Source organism: Anolis sagrei, chromosome 3, assembly GCF_037176765.1.
Source record: "Anolis sagrei isolate rAnoSag1 chromosome 3, rAnoSag1.mat, whole genome shotgun sequence".
NCBI lineage: Eukaryota > Metazoa > Chordata > Lepidosauria > Squamata > Dactyloidae > Anolis > Anolis sagrei.
Window position 1 is genome coordinate 78421264 of NC_090023.1, and position 17963 is coordinate 78439226.

Here is a 17963-nt window from a genome sequence, read left to right on the forward strand (position 1 = left end):
CGCTGCCTCCGGAAAATCCTGCAAATCTCCTGGGAAGACAAGCGGACAAACGTCAGTGTGCTGGAAGAAGCAAAGACCACCAGCATTGAAGCGATGGTCCTCCAACATCAACTCCGCTGGGCCGGCCACATTGTCCGGATGCCTGACCACCGTCTCCCAAAGCAGTTGCTCTACTCCGAACTCAAGAACGGAAAACGGAACGTTGGTGGACAGGAAAAGAGATTTAAAGATGGGCTCAAAGCCAACCTTAAAAACTCTGGCATAGACACTGGGAAGCCCTGACCCTTGAGCGCTCCAGCTGGAGGTCAGCTGTGACCAGCAGCGCTGCAGAATTCGAGGAGGCACGAGTGGAGGGTGAAAGAGAGAAACGTGCCAGGAGGAAGGCGCGCCAAGCCAACCCCGACCGGGACCGCCTTCCACCTGGAAACCAATGCCCTCACTGCAGAAGAAGATGCAGAGCAAGAATTGGGCTCCACAGCCACATACGGACCCACAGGGAAACCCATGATGGAAGACCATCTTACTCGTCCAACGAGGGATCGCCTAAGTATAAGTAAGTATATAAGTATGGGATATATGGAGCATGGTGATCAGATCTTGAAGTGACTGGATTTGATATGAATAAACATAAACATAACAGTTTAAATAATGTACCAGTAAGGCCTTCTCATGGACTACCATGAGAATTTCGGGGGGGGGGGGGGGGCTGAAGCCCCTCAAGCCCCCCCCCCCCCCCGCTACATGCCTGGATGGCATCCTTGAAGTGACTGGATTGACCTTGAAGGAGCTGGGGGTGGTGACGGCCGACAGGGAGCTCTAGCGTGGTCTGGTCCATGAGGTTACGAAGAGTCAGAAGCGACTGGACGAATGAACAACGCTTGCCCACAACGCCCTGCCTCATGCACAGAGGAAGAATTATTTAAAGCTACAGACAATGAAGTCGCTGTTGCTTGTTTTTGGTCAAAAGATACTTAGCCGCTTGTGCTTCTTCTATTTTTATCAGTTTTACACTAATTTATGCGAGGATTTAGATAGGGAATAAATAAAATAGCATTGAGTCACGAAGGAGAGGAGAAAAGATGCCTCGCCCCGTGGTGTGTAAGCAAACACAAAGAGCTGGGGCGCTTCCGGGCAGCCAGGCGGAGACAGGACTCCTCCCTCCCTCCCTCTTTCCTTCCTTCCTTCTTTCTGTTTCTGTTTCTCCCTCCCTCCCTCCCTCCGGGGGCCCATCTATAGATCCATCGTTAGTGGCGAGGCCATGGGGCTGGCGGCGGAGCTGGCGGCGCGGCTGAACTGCTCCGAGTACAAGAACTGGCTGAAAGCCGGGCAGGGCTTGCTGCTCCTCCGCGCCGCCCTCCAGCGCTTCGCCGGCGAGCAGGCCCACGCTTTCCACCAGCAGCTGGCCGCTCGCCTCCCCTCGCCGCCCGGAAGCCGCTGCCCCGGGCACTGCCTCCCGAGAGGAAAGCAGGTGAGGCCCCGGCCGTGGGTTTCCGAAACAGATCGTAACTATGAATGAACAGAGTAGTCCAGGGTCAGACCAAAGGTGTGTCTACTCCAGCGCTTCACAACCTGGGGGTCGGGATCCCGGGGGGAGGCGAGGGGGCGTGTCAGAGAGGTCGCCAAAGACCATCAGTGTTTTCTGTTGGTCATAGGGGTCTTGTGTGGGAAGTTTTGGCCCAATTCTATCCTTGGTGGGGTTCAGAATGCTCTTTGATTGTAGGTGAACTATAAATCCCACAACAACTCACAATTGTTAAGGTCTATTTCCCTCAAACTCCACCAGTGTTCATATTTGGGCATATTGATTATTCATGCCAAGTTTGGTCCAGATCCATCATTGTTTTGAGTCCACAGTGCTCTCTTAATGTAGGCGAACTATAACTCCAAAACTCAAGGTCAACACCCACCAAACTGTTTTGGTATTTTCTCTTGGTCATGGGAGTTCTGTGTGCCAAGTTTGGTTCAGTTCCAGCATTTGTGGAGTTCAGAATGCTCCTTGATTGTAGGTGAACTATAAGTCCCAGCAACCACAACTCCCAAATGACAAAATCATTTTTTAAGTGATGGTCATTCCTTGGGTTAGTAGGTGTCTTCTGGCCAAATTTGGTAGTAATTAGTCCAGTGGTTTTTGAGTTATGTTAATCCCATAAACTAATATGACATTTTTATTCATTTACTAGCTGTCTCCTGCCACATTGCTGTGGTCCAGTCTGTGTATATGTGTTTTGTGTGTGTATATATGTATATATTTGTGTATATGTGTATATATGTGGTTTTGCACATGTGTTGTAATGTATTTTTAATTTTTTTTTTTGCTTTTTAAGTCTCTTCTGTTGTGTTTTTCAGTGCTTTTATGAGTGATTGAGTGATGGTCACTCGTTGGCCTGATAGGTGTAGTGTCCAAATTTGATGTCAACTCGCCCAGTGGTTTTTGAGGTCTGTTAATCCCACAAACTATCATTACATCTTTATTTATTTACTAGCCGTCCGCTGCCATGCATTGCAGTGGCCCACTCTGTGTATATGGGTTTTGTGTGTGTGTGTGTGTGTGTATATATATGTGTGTTTGTGTGTGTATATTTGTGTATATGTGTATATATGTGGTTTTGTGCATGCGTTGTAATGTATTTTTTAGTTTTGGCTTTGTAAGTCTCTTCTGCTGCGTTTTTCAGTGTTTTTATGAGTGATGATTATTAAGATCATCTGGAGAGGCCCTGCTCTCGGTCCCACCGGCCTCGCAAGCGCATCTGGTGGGGACGAGGGACAGGGCCTTCTCGGTGGTGGCCCCTCGACTCTGGAACTCTCTCCCACTGGAGATCAGAACCGCCCCTTCTATCCTGACATTTAGGAAACAGGTGAAGACTTGGTTATGGAGACAGGCATTCGACGAGTGAGCCAACACCCTGAGATATGGATGGAGGATGATGAGCAACGATTATAGTGTGACGACTGACCATTATAGTTATTGATTGTAATTGCTGTTTTAATGTTTTACTGTAATATGTATTATGATGTTTTATTGATTGTATGTGATATTATGGTTGGAAACCGGTCTGAGTCCCTCAAGAGAGGTGAGAAGGTCGGTATACAAAACTTTTAAATAAATAAATAAATAAATGGTCACTCGTTGGCCTGATAGGTGTCTTGTGTCCAAATTTGGTGTCAATTCACCCAGTGGTTTTTGAGTTATGTTAGTCCCACAAACAAACATCACATTTTTGTTTAGATAGATAGATAGATAGATAGATAGATAGATAGATAAAAAGACCGATGATCATGACCATTATGAAAGTTGCAATGCAAATTGGATAGAAGAACACGTCTGGTCAAAAATGAAATGAGATTGATTTACAGAAATGCATTTGTAGACAGGGAAAATCACTGCTTTGAAACATTTCTGGAAATGGAATACACTCATGGCGAGAAAAATGATTTATTTTTCTAAGCAGTGAAAAGAACAGCTCATTCTGACTGCTTTATTACAGGCTTTACATTTCTTGTTATGATTCCAAGTTGTGATTTCTCCCTCATAGAGAGGTCTATATTTGGAACTGAGAGCAAGAGTTGCGTGGCATGTTGGTTATTTCAAATCTTTGAAAATAAGTAGCGTGAGAGGGTTAGAAGAGACATTGACAAGAAACACTCAAAATGCGTTTGGTGGGCAGCATTTCCTGGTTCTTTGCTGAGCTGCCAAACTAATTTGGCAGTCATCATCAATATTGATAGCTCGAGGGTGCCAAGGTGCCATCACTCAAATGATTGCTTCACATCATGTAACTGCACGGAATTTGTCAAAAGAGGTTGGGCGGGAGGTACTTCATAGTTAATTAAGTAATTGAAGTTCTGCAACCGACCTGTGCTCATACGGACTCTGTTTCATGGTGGCAATTTAAAATTTACTCACTGGTGCCAAAATGGCATCATTCATATTGGTGATAAGCCTCACTCGAATTATAAAGAAAGCATCAAATATTTTAGATGGATGTTACCCTCCTCATAAATGCACAGCAGGGCAACCTTATCAGCAGCGACGTGATAGCCCAAAGTGATAAAAAGAACAAAAACACACAGACCAATGTTATCTCTTTCATAGGAGGATTTTCTTTATAGCAAAATAATATGGTTGCACTATTAAAAAAAAATTCCATAACACAAATAAGCAAATACATAGTAGCTTTACATGCAGCAGCCTTCACACTGGAGCTTTCTCACTGAGACATCTCTCACACAGAGGTTTACCTCACACTCCTCAGGATGACACATACTTTGGCCCACTAACTGTAAGGGATGTTTTACCATCCTGTGGGAGGCTTCTTTCTTGTCCCCGCATGAGAAGCTGGAGCTGACAAATGGGAGCTCACCCCATTCCCCAGATTTGGACCACTAACCTTTTGGTTAGCAGTCTTGCCAACACAAGGTTTTAACCCATTGTGTCACTGGGGGTTCCATGATTCGTACATGCCAGAAATACATACTAGGACATTATAAACAAACTGCTGTGAAATAATACTGCATGCCACCCTTGCAGCTTGGGGGTATGAAATGTTGAGTGGACGCACCCAGAAAAATGGGATGGGAGGGAGAAATTGTTCTGGAATTATCTGATATCACCACTGGAAGCAACCACATTGCATAAAAAATGTCTTCCCATCTGGAGCAGCCTGAACAGAGTTAGATTTCCTTTTGCCACGTGTGTAGTTGCTTGCCAACTACACACGTGCCAAACTGCATAGGTATTTTGCCAAGCTGCAGAGGTATTTGTTAGAGGTTGTAGATATAAATAAATAGAAGCTTTACCACTGTTTCTGAACCAAAATATACTCTACAGCAGGGGTTCTCAAACTAAGGCCTTTGGGCCAGATACGGCCCTCCAAGGTAATTTAACTGGCCCTCACTCAGGGTCAACCTAAGTCTGACATGACTTGAAAGCACACAACAACAACAACAACAACAATCCTATCTCGTCAGCCAAAAGCAGACCCACAATTCTCACTGAAATACTAATAAGTTTATATTTTTTTAAATTGTGCTTCATTTTAATTATTGTATTGATTTTGCACTACAAATAAGATATGTACAGTGTGCATAGGAATTCATTAATGTTTTTTTTTTTCAAATTATAATCTGGCCTTCCAACAGTTTGAGGGACTGTGACCTGGGGCCCTCTGCTTAAAATGTTTGAGGACCCCTGCTCTACAGTATAATAATGTGTCACTCAGAATTGTTTAACGAGTAACAGTAACTTTACTTCAGTTCAAAATGTCAAACAGAGTAACAATATATACAGCAGTCTCTCTGAATTCTTACAGGGAACAGAGGGAATAAACAGTCCTTTTAAAGCAGTTTTTAAAATATGCTTCATGCCTACTTTAAAAGGACTGTTTATTCCCTTCAGGCTTCAGAGAGTTGGCAGCCATTTTCTTCCTAGCTGTTTCCATTCAGCACTCTTTTCACTTTCCGAGGTGAAAGTGGCAGTTAAAACCATTTGTCTCAGCGGCAAGCTAGAGACAGTAGCCAATCAGAATTCTGGCTCCTAGCATGCTCAGCCAATCAACTGCCGACACATACCTTTCCAGTCAACCCATTACATCATGGTGCCTTTTTACAAATCCCCACATATTTGACACAATGGTTCAGACATGTTCTTTGAAAAGCAAAAACTATTTTACAACATAAAGATCACTTCAGAACTCCTCTGAACTGGTAGCAATGTTGTGGTGAGGAAAACATTCCTTAATAACAAAGATGATATATGAGGTTTGCGGTGTATTGGAATCAGTTACGTTAAGTATATATGCCTACTCAACAACTGAAACCTATTGCAGCAGGCCTTCTCTGTGTCCCATTGCTAGGGGTAATACGTGGGACATGGGAAAAAGATTAGTCTTTGGAATGGCCTCCCTTTGATACCAAAGTTGGCCTGATGGAGATCAACTCTGGTATCATTTCAACACACTCAAAGGGAAGCCAAAGCAAACCCTTTTAGAATAAATTCTGCCAAGAAATTGATCTCATGATAGGTTTGCCTCAAGGTTGTAAACATCAGAAATGACTTGAAGGCACACACCAACACCAATGCTTGTTGAATTTCTGCTTGTCACAAGCTTTTAAAATTGTAATATTTTTAGCAATAAGTACGATGCTTGGAAAACATTAAACAACAGGGAGCCCGCAAATTACATTGCCCTGGTTAGTATTTGAACGGAGGCTGCCAACGGATATCAGATGCTGTAGGCTATATTTCAGAAGAAGGAACTGTCAAAATCACCTCTGAATATTCCTTGCTTAAGAAAATCCTATGATATTAGTTGGGTCACTGTAAGTTGACAGGGTGTGCTTACACATCAGCATAGTGATAGCACACAGCAAAATCCTTTGGGATTTCTTTTTAATATTTTAAAACCATGGTTGGTTGAAATTGCGGGTGTGAAACCCATGGATACAGTGAGCTGACTGTACATTGATATTTTTTTTAATTTGTAGTTTCAGCCTGCCTGTACCCTTTGTAAAGAATGGAAAAATGAGATTTTGAAGCATCACACACACAGGAATGGGGAGGTGAACTGGGGAAACTGCAGACCTTGGCTCTGGCCTTCTGACTCTTGGGAAATTGCAAAGGTAATGCTTCATGGTTCTTCCTTTTTACAGGCATGGTGACAACATTGTTTTTTATTCCTCCTCGTGTAATTCATACAAAGCTTATACTAGAGTCAAATTTATTTATTATTTTACTCTGTTGTTATTATTTTACTCTATTATTATTGTTATTATTACATTTACATTATTTTACTCTATTATTTTTATAATGTAAGCCATGAGGGGGGGGGGGGTTAGCTTTAAAAAAGGCTGAAAAACTCAGCTTATACTTTCATATATATTACAAAGTTCCAGTGCTACAATTTTCCCATCACTTGTATGAATTACATGAGGAGGAATAAAAAACCGCTTTGATTCCCCCCAGGGGTGAGAAAAGTGGTATATAAATACTGTAAATAAAATAAATAATACATTTATTACATTTATTATTTTACTCTATTTAATATTATTACATGTATTTTACTCTATTTATTATTATTTATTATATTATTATTAATATATTTTACCCTACTTATTATTATTAAATTTATTTTTACTCTATTATTATTTATTTATTATTTTTATTTTGATGTATTTTTATTTTACTCTACTTATTATTATTACACTTATTATTTTACTCTACTTATTATTATTATTACACTTATTATTTTACTCTATTATTACTGTTATTATTACATTTCCATTATTTTACTCTATTATTATTTGAAGAATACGTAAGCACATTTACATTGAAGAAAGTTAGAATAATGGTTTAATCAGAGTTGGACAGTCTTATCTTAAACTACAGTTTTATGTAAATATTCAAAAACATCTAACCTACTGATGCCCCAATTAATCTAATTTTATTGGTATCTATTTTTATTTTGAAACGAACAACCCAGTGTTGACTTAAGTGTGCTATAGATCACAGGTTGGTAGTTGGTGTTTGAGATGATCCAGTAAATTCTTAAGTATGTCATTGTAGAAAGCTATTGAATTGAAGGTTATTGAAGGCTTGGTGTGAGATGCAGACATGCCCCATTGACTGTTCGTGTTCGTCTTCATTGCTTAGGCTTACATGCCTCCTGGGAAAGCTGATAGTTGTGGTCCTGACAAGTGTGATGCATCAGGACTCTTAAACCTTTTTACCTTCTGTGATTACTTCAGCGACATTGATCAAAAGAAGGTCAGAGAGGTAATTTGAAGGCTGATATTGACATCTTTCCCTCATTCGTTCTGAATATGTTTTTCAAATGTGTTTTTACCAGTTTCCTACCAGTGTTCTCCCTCCTATTCTAGCAAACACTCTAACTTTGCATGGTGTTGCTCCCATGAGTTCTCTGTACAAGGAATCATAGCTTATCCAGAAGCAGGATCTCACTTGGAAAAGTCCAGGAAACCAGCATTTCCTCTTTCTCCTGAAGTCTCTGTTGCTTATGGACAAATTAGGGAGAGGGAAGAAGTAATTTCCATCCCTTGTAGAGGAACTCTTTCAAGATTCAGCAGAGAAAGTCTGGCCCATGGCCCCAGAAGTCCCTCAGACTCCCCTAAAAGTTCAATTTTGAAATGATTGTAGGTGATCCTTTTTTTTTGCCCCAAACTCATAAAAAACACACAAAAGCTACATGTTTAGTTGAAAGTATGATAGCTGGGACCCAGTGTTGGTAGTGCTACGCTGGTTGCGTAACACAGCTCTGAATCGGAGAAGGGAACACGTGCGCAAGACACAGCACCACGTGCGTGAGATATCAGATGCAGTGAGAGACGCACCTGTGACAGAATCAACAAGGTAGTTCAGTAGAAAGGGGAAGTGGAAACAGGGAAGCACAGTGATGTAGGCTATCTGGAGATCCTAGGCAAACACGTTCAAAAACGTAGTTGCATTGGAAGGAAGGATAAAAAGGAGGGGAGAAATACAAGCAGTGGGGAAAAATGAATCAAATGCAGTAACTGTTACATTACTTCACTGTTATCCTGTCCCACCTGTGTTACATTACTTCATTGGTATCCTGCTGCAGCTGTGTCTCTCACTCAGTACTCTGTCTCGTGAGAGCCACGTTGCGCAACCAGTGTAGCGCTACCAGCACTGGGCCCCAGCTATCATACTTTTACCCATGTTTACCCCAGACTTCAGTCCTGGTTTTTAGACTACAAGCCAGGTGAAAACGGTAAATTGAAGTGACATGATGCCATTACTAATGCCGTGAAGTCTATCCATGCAGCCTGTGGGAGGTCGCTTATCTTCATTAAAATAAGGTGATTTCAGAGTATTATTACTAGGGTTTCCTGTGAAATCTGGAGAGGTTCCTGCATCTTTAATTGTTGTGTATAAGCAGGAATTCACACAGATGTTGCTTTCATGCAACCAGGTAGCAAACAACACCTGCTGCAATACCCTCATCTATACAAACATTACAGGTTCAGAGGCCTCTCCAGTTTCTAGTTTCATTGCTATTGCATTATTTCTGGCCCACCTTTTCCTCAAAATTGGGACACAAGAGACTATTCATTATAGTAGATTATGTATACCCACAGATAGACAGATAGATGTGGTAAAATATAATAAGTTTAAGGCTGATTTTGAAAGCTATTAGAAGCATTGATGCCTTTAGTAATCTGCATGGTTTGCACTACATGGAGTATTTCCATCCCTTTGCAATTGACAGCAGCGTGTGGCCCTGGGGTAGAAATATATCACTCATTTAGGCCTCATTCCCCTGCCACCTCCCACAGCGCAAGGCTATAACTTAGTAATTGCTTTCCATGGCCCCTGCTGGGTTTAGAGTCCACCTGTTTTTCTTTACGTTTACATCTCTAGGTGATTAAGTGCCGCAATGAACTAATGCACTCTTCAGATATGAAAGTCTCCTCTTCCTGGCTGAAGCAGTTTGGAAACCATGTTCAAAATTTGCTAGCTGAGTTTCAGCATGTTCCTGAGGTCCAAACGGCTGCTACAAGTATAGAAAAGGTTAAGTGTTTACTTCTTCAAATCTGGCTTGTGTTACTCGTCATCATAATTATTCCTTGGTTATGCATTATAACACCTATGCATTGTAAAAAGCATTTGTATGGATCAACAAAGAGGGGCAGGGTTCTGTGTAGGTTAATAGTGTTTAGTATAACTATTGCAACTGGTTTTTGTTAAAGTCGTGAATACAAAATAACAAAGAATCAAATGGCACCTTCAAGACTGATTTTTTATATATATAGCATAAGCTTCCCATAAGCCGGTCTGAGTCCCTCTACAGAGGCTGAGAAGATCGGGATATAAAAGTTTTAAATAAATAAATAAATGTATTGGAATTAACTTTGTCAGATGTGTCATCTTTGTATAGGAATGGGCAACCTTTCTGATAATATTGCACTGCACCTTTCGTTAGCCCCTATTCAGCATAGCCAACATTAAATAACATTAAACAATGCTGGAAGTTGCAGTTGACAGATTTCTGAATGACTTTGATCACTCTTCTGGTGTATAATGAACAATCTGTTAGGGAAAACTACCCTTAAATATAGCAGAGCACCCAAAAATAGAACAGGATACTAAAAGTTGAGCATTTAGCTCATTAGCAAACAGAGTGTGACGTGCCAATGGTTGTGGCTGTAAAGAATTTAGAGCTTAGGCAGGCAAGGATACAGAGTCCAATCTTAAAAATCACAAAAGGTTTATTTACAATATTAAGAAATAACTGCATTTCTTAATTGCCAAGAACTGGGTCTGAGCTACTCTTAACACCCATCTCTTCTAAAGTTTCAGAGAGAGGGAAAAAACACCAATCACTACATCTCTCTGACACACATGATTCTTTAAGGGCATTAATGCATCAAAACCATGAGTTCTTGAGGTGTGTGTGTGCTTTGGTTATTATGGAAGGTGGAAGAGTACACCATCCTCTGAAATGACCAAAAAACATACATAGTCACAAAATGGAGGACACTGGCATATGTTCCAAGCAGAATGCAAGCCAGAGCCCCCATCTCAAATATAAATGAATTCAATAGCTTCACGGGAATATTACAAACTGATTAGCATACCTTGGTGGAATGATATTTGATATTAAACATATCTAAGATAAAAGTTTCTCCTTGACATGGCTGACCCCTTGACATGGCTGACTCTGGGGGGTCATCTGTTTTCTGTAGACACCTCCAAGGTCATGTGGCTGGCATGACTGCATGGAGCACTGTTACCTTCCCACCAGAGTGGTACCTATTGATTTCACATTTTTATGTTTCTGAACTGCTAGGTTGACCGAAGCTGGGGCTAACAGCAGGAGCTCACCCCACTCCCCAGATTCAAACCACCGACCTTTCGATCAGCAAGTTCAGCAGCTCAGCAGTTTAACCCACTGCACCACCAAGGGCTTTGTTACAAATTACCCTGAACTACATTACAAGTTCTGTTTCTTGTTTCTCAAACAGTAGTTTCCTAGGTCTACTACCAAACATTTAGAATTTCATTAGCAGTTCATGATAGGTCACACAGTTTCTGCTCAAAGATATATAGGATGAAGATACCTGTGAAGCCTTGGATCTTTGGACCTGATTGATAAGTACATCTTCAGAATCACATTCCAAAGAATAGGAATATACTATATTAGGCATGGAGAGACATGCTTTCCTCTGGATGTTGTTGGACTGCAGCTTCCATTGTCTCCTATCATTGGCTGTGCTAGTCAAGGCTGATGCAAGTTACCATCCAACAGTATCCAAAGTGCTACATGTTTGTCGTCACCTGAAATAATAGAATCTCTATTTATAAACTATGATACTGATATTACTTATAGTCCTGACATTAAAGTCTAGTCTTTTCAGTCATGACTTCCTTACCAAGCCAAATAGCTTTTAATAGAGTAGTTTTCTGATTGTCCATCTTTTAACCAATCAAATAGCTCCTGAAATCTGATTGGGCTGTTCATGTACCAGGGGAAGATCAGCTTGATGGACTGGAAGGTGAACTGAGCCCAAGCCAGATGACTGAAATAGAGGCAGAGCTGATCAAAGAGAGACTTCGTGAAATCAGGCTTTGCATGGAGGAGCAAGGAACAATCTCAAAAGAGGTAAGAAACATAAAAACTAGCTTGGTTTTAATGAAATATTGCCATTATTGTTTTCTGTTTAGATTGGATCAGGCAATTTACAGTCTTCCAGATGTTGTTGGATGCAACTGCTGTCACTTCTAGCCTGTATAGTCAAAAGTAAAAAGAATGAGAGCTACAGCCTATCCCAAGGCTCACTCCTGTTGTAATACTATGCTCAACACAACTGACCAGGAAATCAAACACTTTTCTATTAATTTATGGAAGTTTATAATCCAATGATATTTTAAGAAATGTTGCAGGGGTAAAGGGGAAAGCATTAGACCAGTGTCTCACAGTATGGGTTTAGTGACTAAGGATGCATGTATACCATAGAATTAATGCAGTTTGACACCACTTTAACTGGAGCCTCCAGTGGTGCAATGGGTTAAACCCTTGCGCCAGCAGGACTGCTGACTGAAAGGTCAGCGGTTCGAATACGGGGAACAGAGTGAGCTCCTGTCTGTCAGCTCCATCTTCCCATGCGGGGACATGAGAGAAACCTCTCATAGGATGATAAAACATCCAGGCATCCCCTGGGCAACGTTCTTGCAGACAGCCAATCCTCTCACACCGGAAAAGACTTGCAGTTTCTCAAGTCCCTCCTGACACACACACACACACACACACAAAACTGCCGTCAAATTCTAGTGTGCGCTCCTTCAAAAGACACGTTTTACTTTTTAAAACTTCCAGTGTATTTTCTTTTCAGGATTTCAACAGAATACAAGCAGTAAGGGATTTCATACACAGCAATCATGACCTTCAGAGAAATTTGCAGGAAGAAATGCAGAACTTAGAAGACCTAGTACAAAAACTGAACAGTCAAGAACAACTGGCAAAAGAGACAGAAGAAATACGGTGTGAACAAAAAAGTGATGAAGGCAAGTGCATGCATATTAAAGTTTACATTTACCCCATTCACAGCATTTGAGCAGATAGCAGGTATGAATACCATCATACAAAAAGCATAATTCAATCAGCATTTCCCTAGTTGGTTCCCAACGTGTGGTTTATGGACCACCAGTGGTCCCCTTAAGAACTAAAATATGGTCCGCGGCCTCACCGTTACTACACCATTGCAACGAGAACGACTGGTCTCACAAAACCTCTTATAGTTCCGAGATAATGGGGATGTCAAGAGGGGAGAGGCTGACTACCCACAAAAGGTGCAACAAGAAGCCTGATGATTACTGCTTCTCCTCCTCCCTCCCCCAATCGGAGCCATTCCATGTGGCTCCTGGAAGCGGGAGCGCCTGGGTGTCTTCATTTTTAGGTCTGTTCCTGGGGTGATTTGGGGTACTGATTCAGAAAATTGCAGGGGTAAAGGGGAAAGCATTAGACCAGTGTCACAGTGTGGGTTTAGTGACTAAGAATGCATCTATACCATAGAATTAATGCCACATCAGTTCTAGATTATTAAATATGATTTTCAGTGGGTGAGCAGATGGCAGCTATTGGATGGCATATGTTCTGCATCAGAAACTAGGGCTGGTGTGGTATATCCAATGCGATTTTCTGAATCGACACCTCAAATAACCAAAACGAATCTAAAGTTGACTAAAAACTGATTCGTAACCTTTTTGGTACTAATGTTGGAGAGTGGTCCTCAATCAAAGTGGTCTCTGGTCAAGTGGTCCCTGGTCAAAAAAAGGTTGGGAACTGCTGGTTTTCATGGACATACTAATTATACACAGCCTTGATTTCTACTTGTTTGCTTCCTTAGGAATGTTTGGCCTCAATGTTACTGTGGAAATTACAACTGTCAGGTCCTCTCTTAGGCTGCTCTAGAATCTGGACTGAGGGGATGAAAACTCTTTCAGCCCAAATGCAATTCTGGGGATGTTCTAAGGGGCCACATTCAGATGGTGGGTGAAACTAAAAATTGTAATACACTTTTCTTGAATCCTTTTTTGAAATTGAGAAAGCCAGCACAACAACAGCTGATAAACCATACAACAGTCATCTTATGGGGGGGGGGGGGGAGGGCTGGCCTTTTGAGAAACTCAGGGGACTGAATTTGGTCCCAGGGTTTGAGATTCTCCACCGGTGGTTTAAACTCTGTAATTCTATATCACTATTTGCTTAAGCATGTCTAATCAGCATGCAGAGAGGGACATTTACTAGCTTCCCTCCAATTCAATTATTGCTTTAATAATGGGGAGTAAAAGTCTGAGCAGGACAGTCTCCCTTCTCTGCATGACCAGGTTTGCAAGTCACAGAGAAAGCTCCATAAGTTGGGGAAGTGGTCCTGCTTTAACTCATTAATCTCTATGTGTAGAGAATCACAGAATTTAGAGTCTGCATCTAGAGTCCAGTGTACTCTCCTCGTTTCATGTTGATTCAATACATTGAGTAAATGATTGTGGAAGGCTTCAATATTTTTTTAATGCTATGGTGCTCAACCCTTCACCTTACCTGTCCAAACTACACTTCTTGACAAGCTGTATCACCCCAATTAGCATTATTATTGAAATCTCTTTTCTTCAACTGTCACAATTTCCTTGGGTTCCTCATTTTTAAACTATGATCTATTATGTGATATTCAGTAGACTCCATTAATTGGAATGCAAACAACCAGAACTTTCAAGGAACCAGTAAAAAAAAGTAAAGAAACAATACTGCATTCCCAAAGCTGTTTTTATAATACAATAAACCTGTGTAAATTAAGCTAAGCTTGTCTTTACTTGTATTTGCTTTTAATTACTGTATTAATGTAGTACTATACACTGTAATATACCATACCATACCATGTAAGTCAATACAGAGTTTATAGTATTGTATAGTATTAATTAGACCCTTTTTTATAGCAACTACATTTATCCAGCATCTACATCTCCATGGGTGCTTGTTAACTGAGCATTAACTGTATTATATTTCAGGTCAACTCTCTTGAGCCATTTCCCAAGCTTCCAGCTCTTTATCTTGGGCATAAAAAATCCCCTTTCAATGGCTGTGATTTTATATCGCAGTTGATGTTGCATTACTTTGAATAACACATACTAGCTACACAGCAGAGGCACTGAGGAAGCCTTCTAGTGAATTGCAATAGTGCATCTCGGGGTGTCCCACTGCACATCAGTTTCAATGCACAGTGGTCACTTCATTGGCTCATTAGTAACGTCACAGCAGCTGAGTATCTATTTTCCAAAATTACTTGCGGAGTATAAAATTTCAAAAACATAATTCTTTTTCTCACAGGTATGAGTCCATTTATACAGCAATAAGCCCCATACTAAATTCCAGCCTTTTTCCCTGAAGCATTGTTTGCAACTCACCTTCCTCTCAGTTTTTAGTTCAGATTCATTGTCATCTCAGATTCCTTATCTGAGTTCATTTTCCTTACTTAGATTCCATTGAAAGTTTGAAACTTAAGGTTTTATATTTTCTTCACATTCATCTCAAGGTAGCAGGGAATAAGACTCCTGCTTGATATTGATTTATCTGTATTTTTGTTTCATTTTAGGTTGTCTTTCAGAAAAAAGGAAGCGTACAGTATGAAGACTTGTTACTGTGGAAAGACAATGCATTTATCATCAAGAGAACTATTCAAGAGTTCACTTTTTAACATAAACAATTCTTAGAAATTAAGAAAATAATTTTTAAGAGGGATGAGATATTATAGTTGAATGTTTAATTGTGACAGCACCAAATGGTGCTTGCTGTGAGGCCGCCCTGAGTCCCCCCTCGGGGGTGAGAAGGGCAGGTTACAAATACAGGAAATTAATAATAAATAAATAAATGTATATAAAAATTTTAAACATAATGTTGCACATGAAGCGTAGTTTGTGTACACAGAGCTATCAGAAAGCAAAGGTCAGCCACTCATGGAGACTATTTTGGAATTCTTAAAGAATATTCAGTCTGTATTGTTTTGACTCGGTAAAAAGATCTGTGAAGATTCACTTTATGTGCTGAAAGCTGCACCAGGATGGAATTTTTTCAGCCTGGTGCTGAATTGGGAAAGAACAGACAACACTGAGGCAATAAGTTATTAATGTTGCTGAACCAAAATAACTTCAATCAAAAATAAAATGTGCATCATTTTGCTCAGTGAATATGCAAAAAATGAAATAATGAACCATATAAATCTTACACCAACTATGAATCCTTATTTTGTTTGGTTCTTCATATAGTAAAAAAAGATATATTCATCCTCTGTAGCTGTTCATAGGCTCCCTGGTGGTGCAGCGGGTTAAACTGCTGAGCTGCTGAAGAGTTGGTTTGAATCTTGGGAGTGGGATGAGCTCTCGCGGTTAGACCCAGCTTCTGCCAACCTAGCAGTTTGAAGACATACAAATGTGAGAAGATCAATAGGTACCATCTTGGCAGGAAGGTAACAGCGCTCCGCGCAGTCATGCTGGCCACATAACCTTGGAGGCGTCTATGGACAACATTGGCACTTCGGCTTAGAAATGAGAGATGAGCACCACTGCCCAGAGTTGGAGACGACTAGACTTAATGTCAGGGGAAAGTTTTACTTTTAGCTGTTTACAAAAGCCTAATCTCTTATTCCAGGTTACTGTTCCAATATGCCAAATGCCTTACTTGTAACCAACTGTTGTCTTTAATGTAAGGTAGATGGGAAAGTAACTTGCTTTATTAAGAGACGTAAAATTTTGTAGGAATGTCTGAGGGAAGATCATTAGCGATAAAATCCTGTGCAAATCCCAATCAACATTGTGGAACTACTGAATCCATAATGCATGTGATTGCTCTGTTCGAGATTTATGAAAATAAAATAGGAGTGAGTTCAACCATGGCTTTTATTGTTTCTACTGCTTTTATATGATCTATATTATATGTTAATGTTTTAATTATATTTTATGTTGTTGGTGGCATTAATTGCCGATTGTAAACCGCGTCGAGTCGCCTTCAGGCTGAGAGAGGCGGTATAGAAATATGGTAAATAAATAAATAATAATTTTCTAAAATGCTCTTATCTTGCTTGGGAATGGCAGTGGGAAGAAAAAGCAAAAGATTTGGGAAACACATTTTCTTGGTAATGTCAAACATTTTTTATTCAACAAAAATTGTCAAACAATAGTCCTGTAATTCATGCATGCTTTTTTATGATGAGACATTGAATTTTTAATATTTTTTTTGTTAGGATAGCTAGAGGGCTAAGATTTAGAAAGCAAAGGACTGGAATTTGAGAATTGAGTTTAAAATTTAGTAAATTCAGGATTAGTGAAATGAATTGTCAACTCTGATACTGAAACTGTGCAACACCACCTAATTTGGAGAAATCTGGTTTCATTCCTTATTCCTACTTCTTTTGTTTAATAAAGCAGCCCGCATGGTGTCAAAGCAAATCTGTTCCTCTTTCAGCTATCTCTGTATTATCTTTTGTACTGAAATTTCCAAAGTCTCCTTCAACAACAAGGCCATAATCAGCCACATTCAGATCTAGTGGTGATGAATTTGGGCATTTATTCCAACGGGGCTTGAAGACTTAACTTCCTCTTTCTCAGAGCCTAATCTACAGACACCAACTCAAGTCAAAGCCTTGAGTTTTGATCAAGTGTTTAAACAGGGGACACAACTTATTAAAATCAATGGAATTATGTATGTTTAACTAGGTTAAATCATGTCCACACTTAGGGAATCAGTTGCTTGTTTTAGGATTAGACATAATCTTTATCAACTTGTCTTCAGTACTGTGTCTTTTAAAATCATTTTAGGTTTCCTATATTTCCCTATGTATGCACTAACCCACCTGTGTGAGGAAGGTTTCTTTGAGGTTTTTGCTAAGCCAGCAAGGCATTAGCTAAAATCAAAATAAGTTTTCAGTCTATATCCACATGAAAAAATACTGTGAAATAAAAACAGGAAAAAAATAACCTATTGCTAGAGATGAATAGTTTGTTCCCATTAGAATTCAAGTATTTTCAGTTTATTTATAAATATATGGGATTTTCACTATTTATTTATCTGAATAGAATGCTAATACACACTATGAACATCCCCCCTCTCTTTTACCATGCTTTAAGTGAAACGCCACAATAATTTTATTTTGGTAGCATGGTGGTACCTGTTATTGCAGAGATCAGGAGTGAAGTCTATGCTCCTTTATCTATCCAGCTGTATGTTTAAGTTGTTCACTAATCTTGCAGACCACTTTACCAAATCACAAGCTTAGCACAACACATCCAACTAGGCAAAGTAATTAGTTTTATATGAACTTGTTTACTGGTCCACTATGCTTAACACATGACTCATATATACTATAACCAGAATATCCATTAAATACTGAACCATATTCTGACCATGCTCCACATCCAATCTGGTAGAGATGACAGAAGACAG

At 40.1% G+C, this 17963-nt stretch overlaps 1 protein-coding gene across 2 annotated transcripts; it reads left to right on the forward strand.

Annotated features, from left to right (window-relative positions):
• Window positions 1-1143: 1143 nt before the first annotated feature.
• Window positions 1144-16411, forward strand: C3HXorf38 (chromosome 3 CXorf38 homolog). 2 transcript variants are annotated; one of them, XM_060770188.2, is made up of 7 exons: window positions 1147-1468; window positions 6484-6618; window positions 7649-7771; window positions 9395-9544; window positions 11469-11636; window positions 12367-12538; window positions 15121-16411. In XM_060770188.2, the coding sequence occupies exons 1-7, from the start codon at window positions 1259-1261 to the stop codon at window positions 15153-15155; spliced, it is 993 nt and encodes a 330-aa protein (XP_060626171.2). In that variant the 5' UTR covers window positions 1147-1258; the 3' UTR covers window positions 15156-16411. The 2 variants fall into 2 exon arrangements, with proteins under 2 accessions (XP_067322846.1, XP_060626171.2); XM_067466745.1 differs by lacking the exon at window positions 7649-7771 and having other exon boundaries at window positions 1144-1468.
• The last annotated feature ends 1552 nt before the right edge of the window (window positions 16412-17963 follow it).

Excerpts from the sequence above, each read along its gene's own strand:
- C3HXorf38 (XM_060770188.2), top strand. The coding sequence starts at position 1,259 with ATGGGGCTGGCGGCGGAGCTGGCGGCGCGGCTGAACTGCTCCGAGTAC. Across the intron at positions 6,619-7,648 it reads ACTCTTGGGAAATTGCAAAG|GCTTACATGCCTCCTGGGAA; the intron begins GTAATGCTTCAT and ends TTCATTGCTTAG. Across the intron at positions 7,772-9,394 it reads ATCAAAAGAAGGTCAGAGAG|GTGATTAAGTGCCGCAATGA; the intron begins GTAATTTGAAGG and ends TTACATCTCTAG.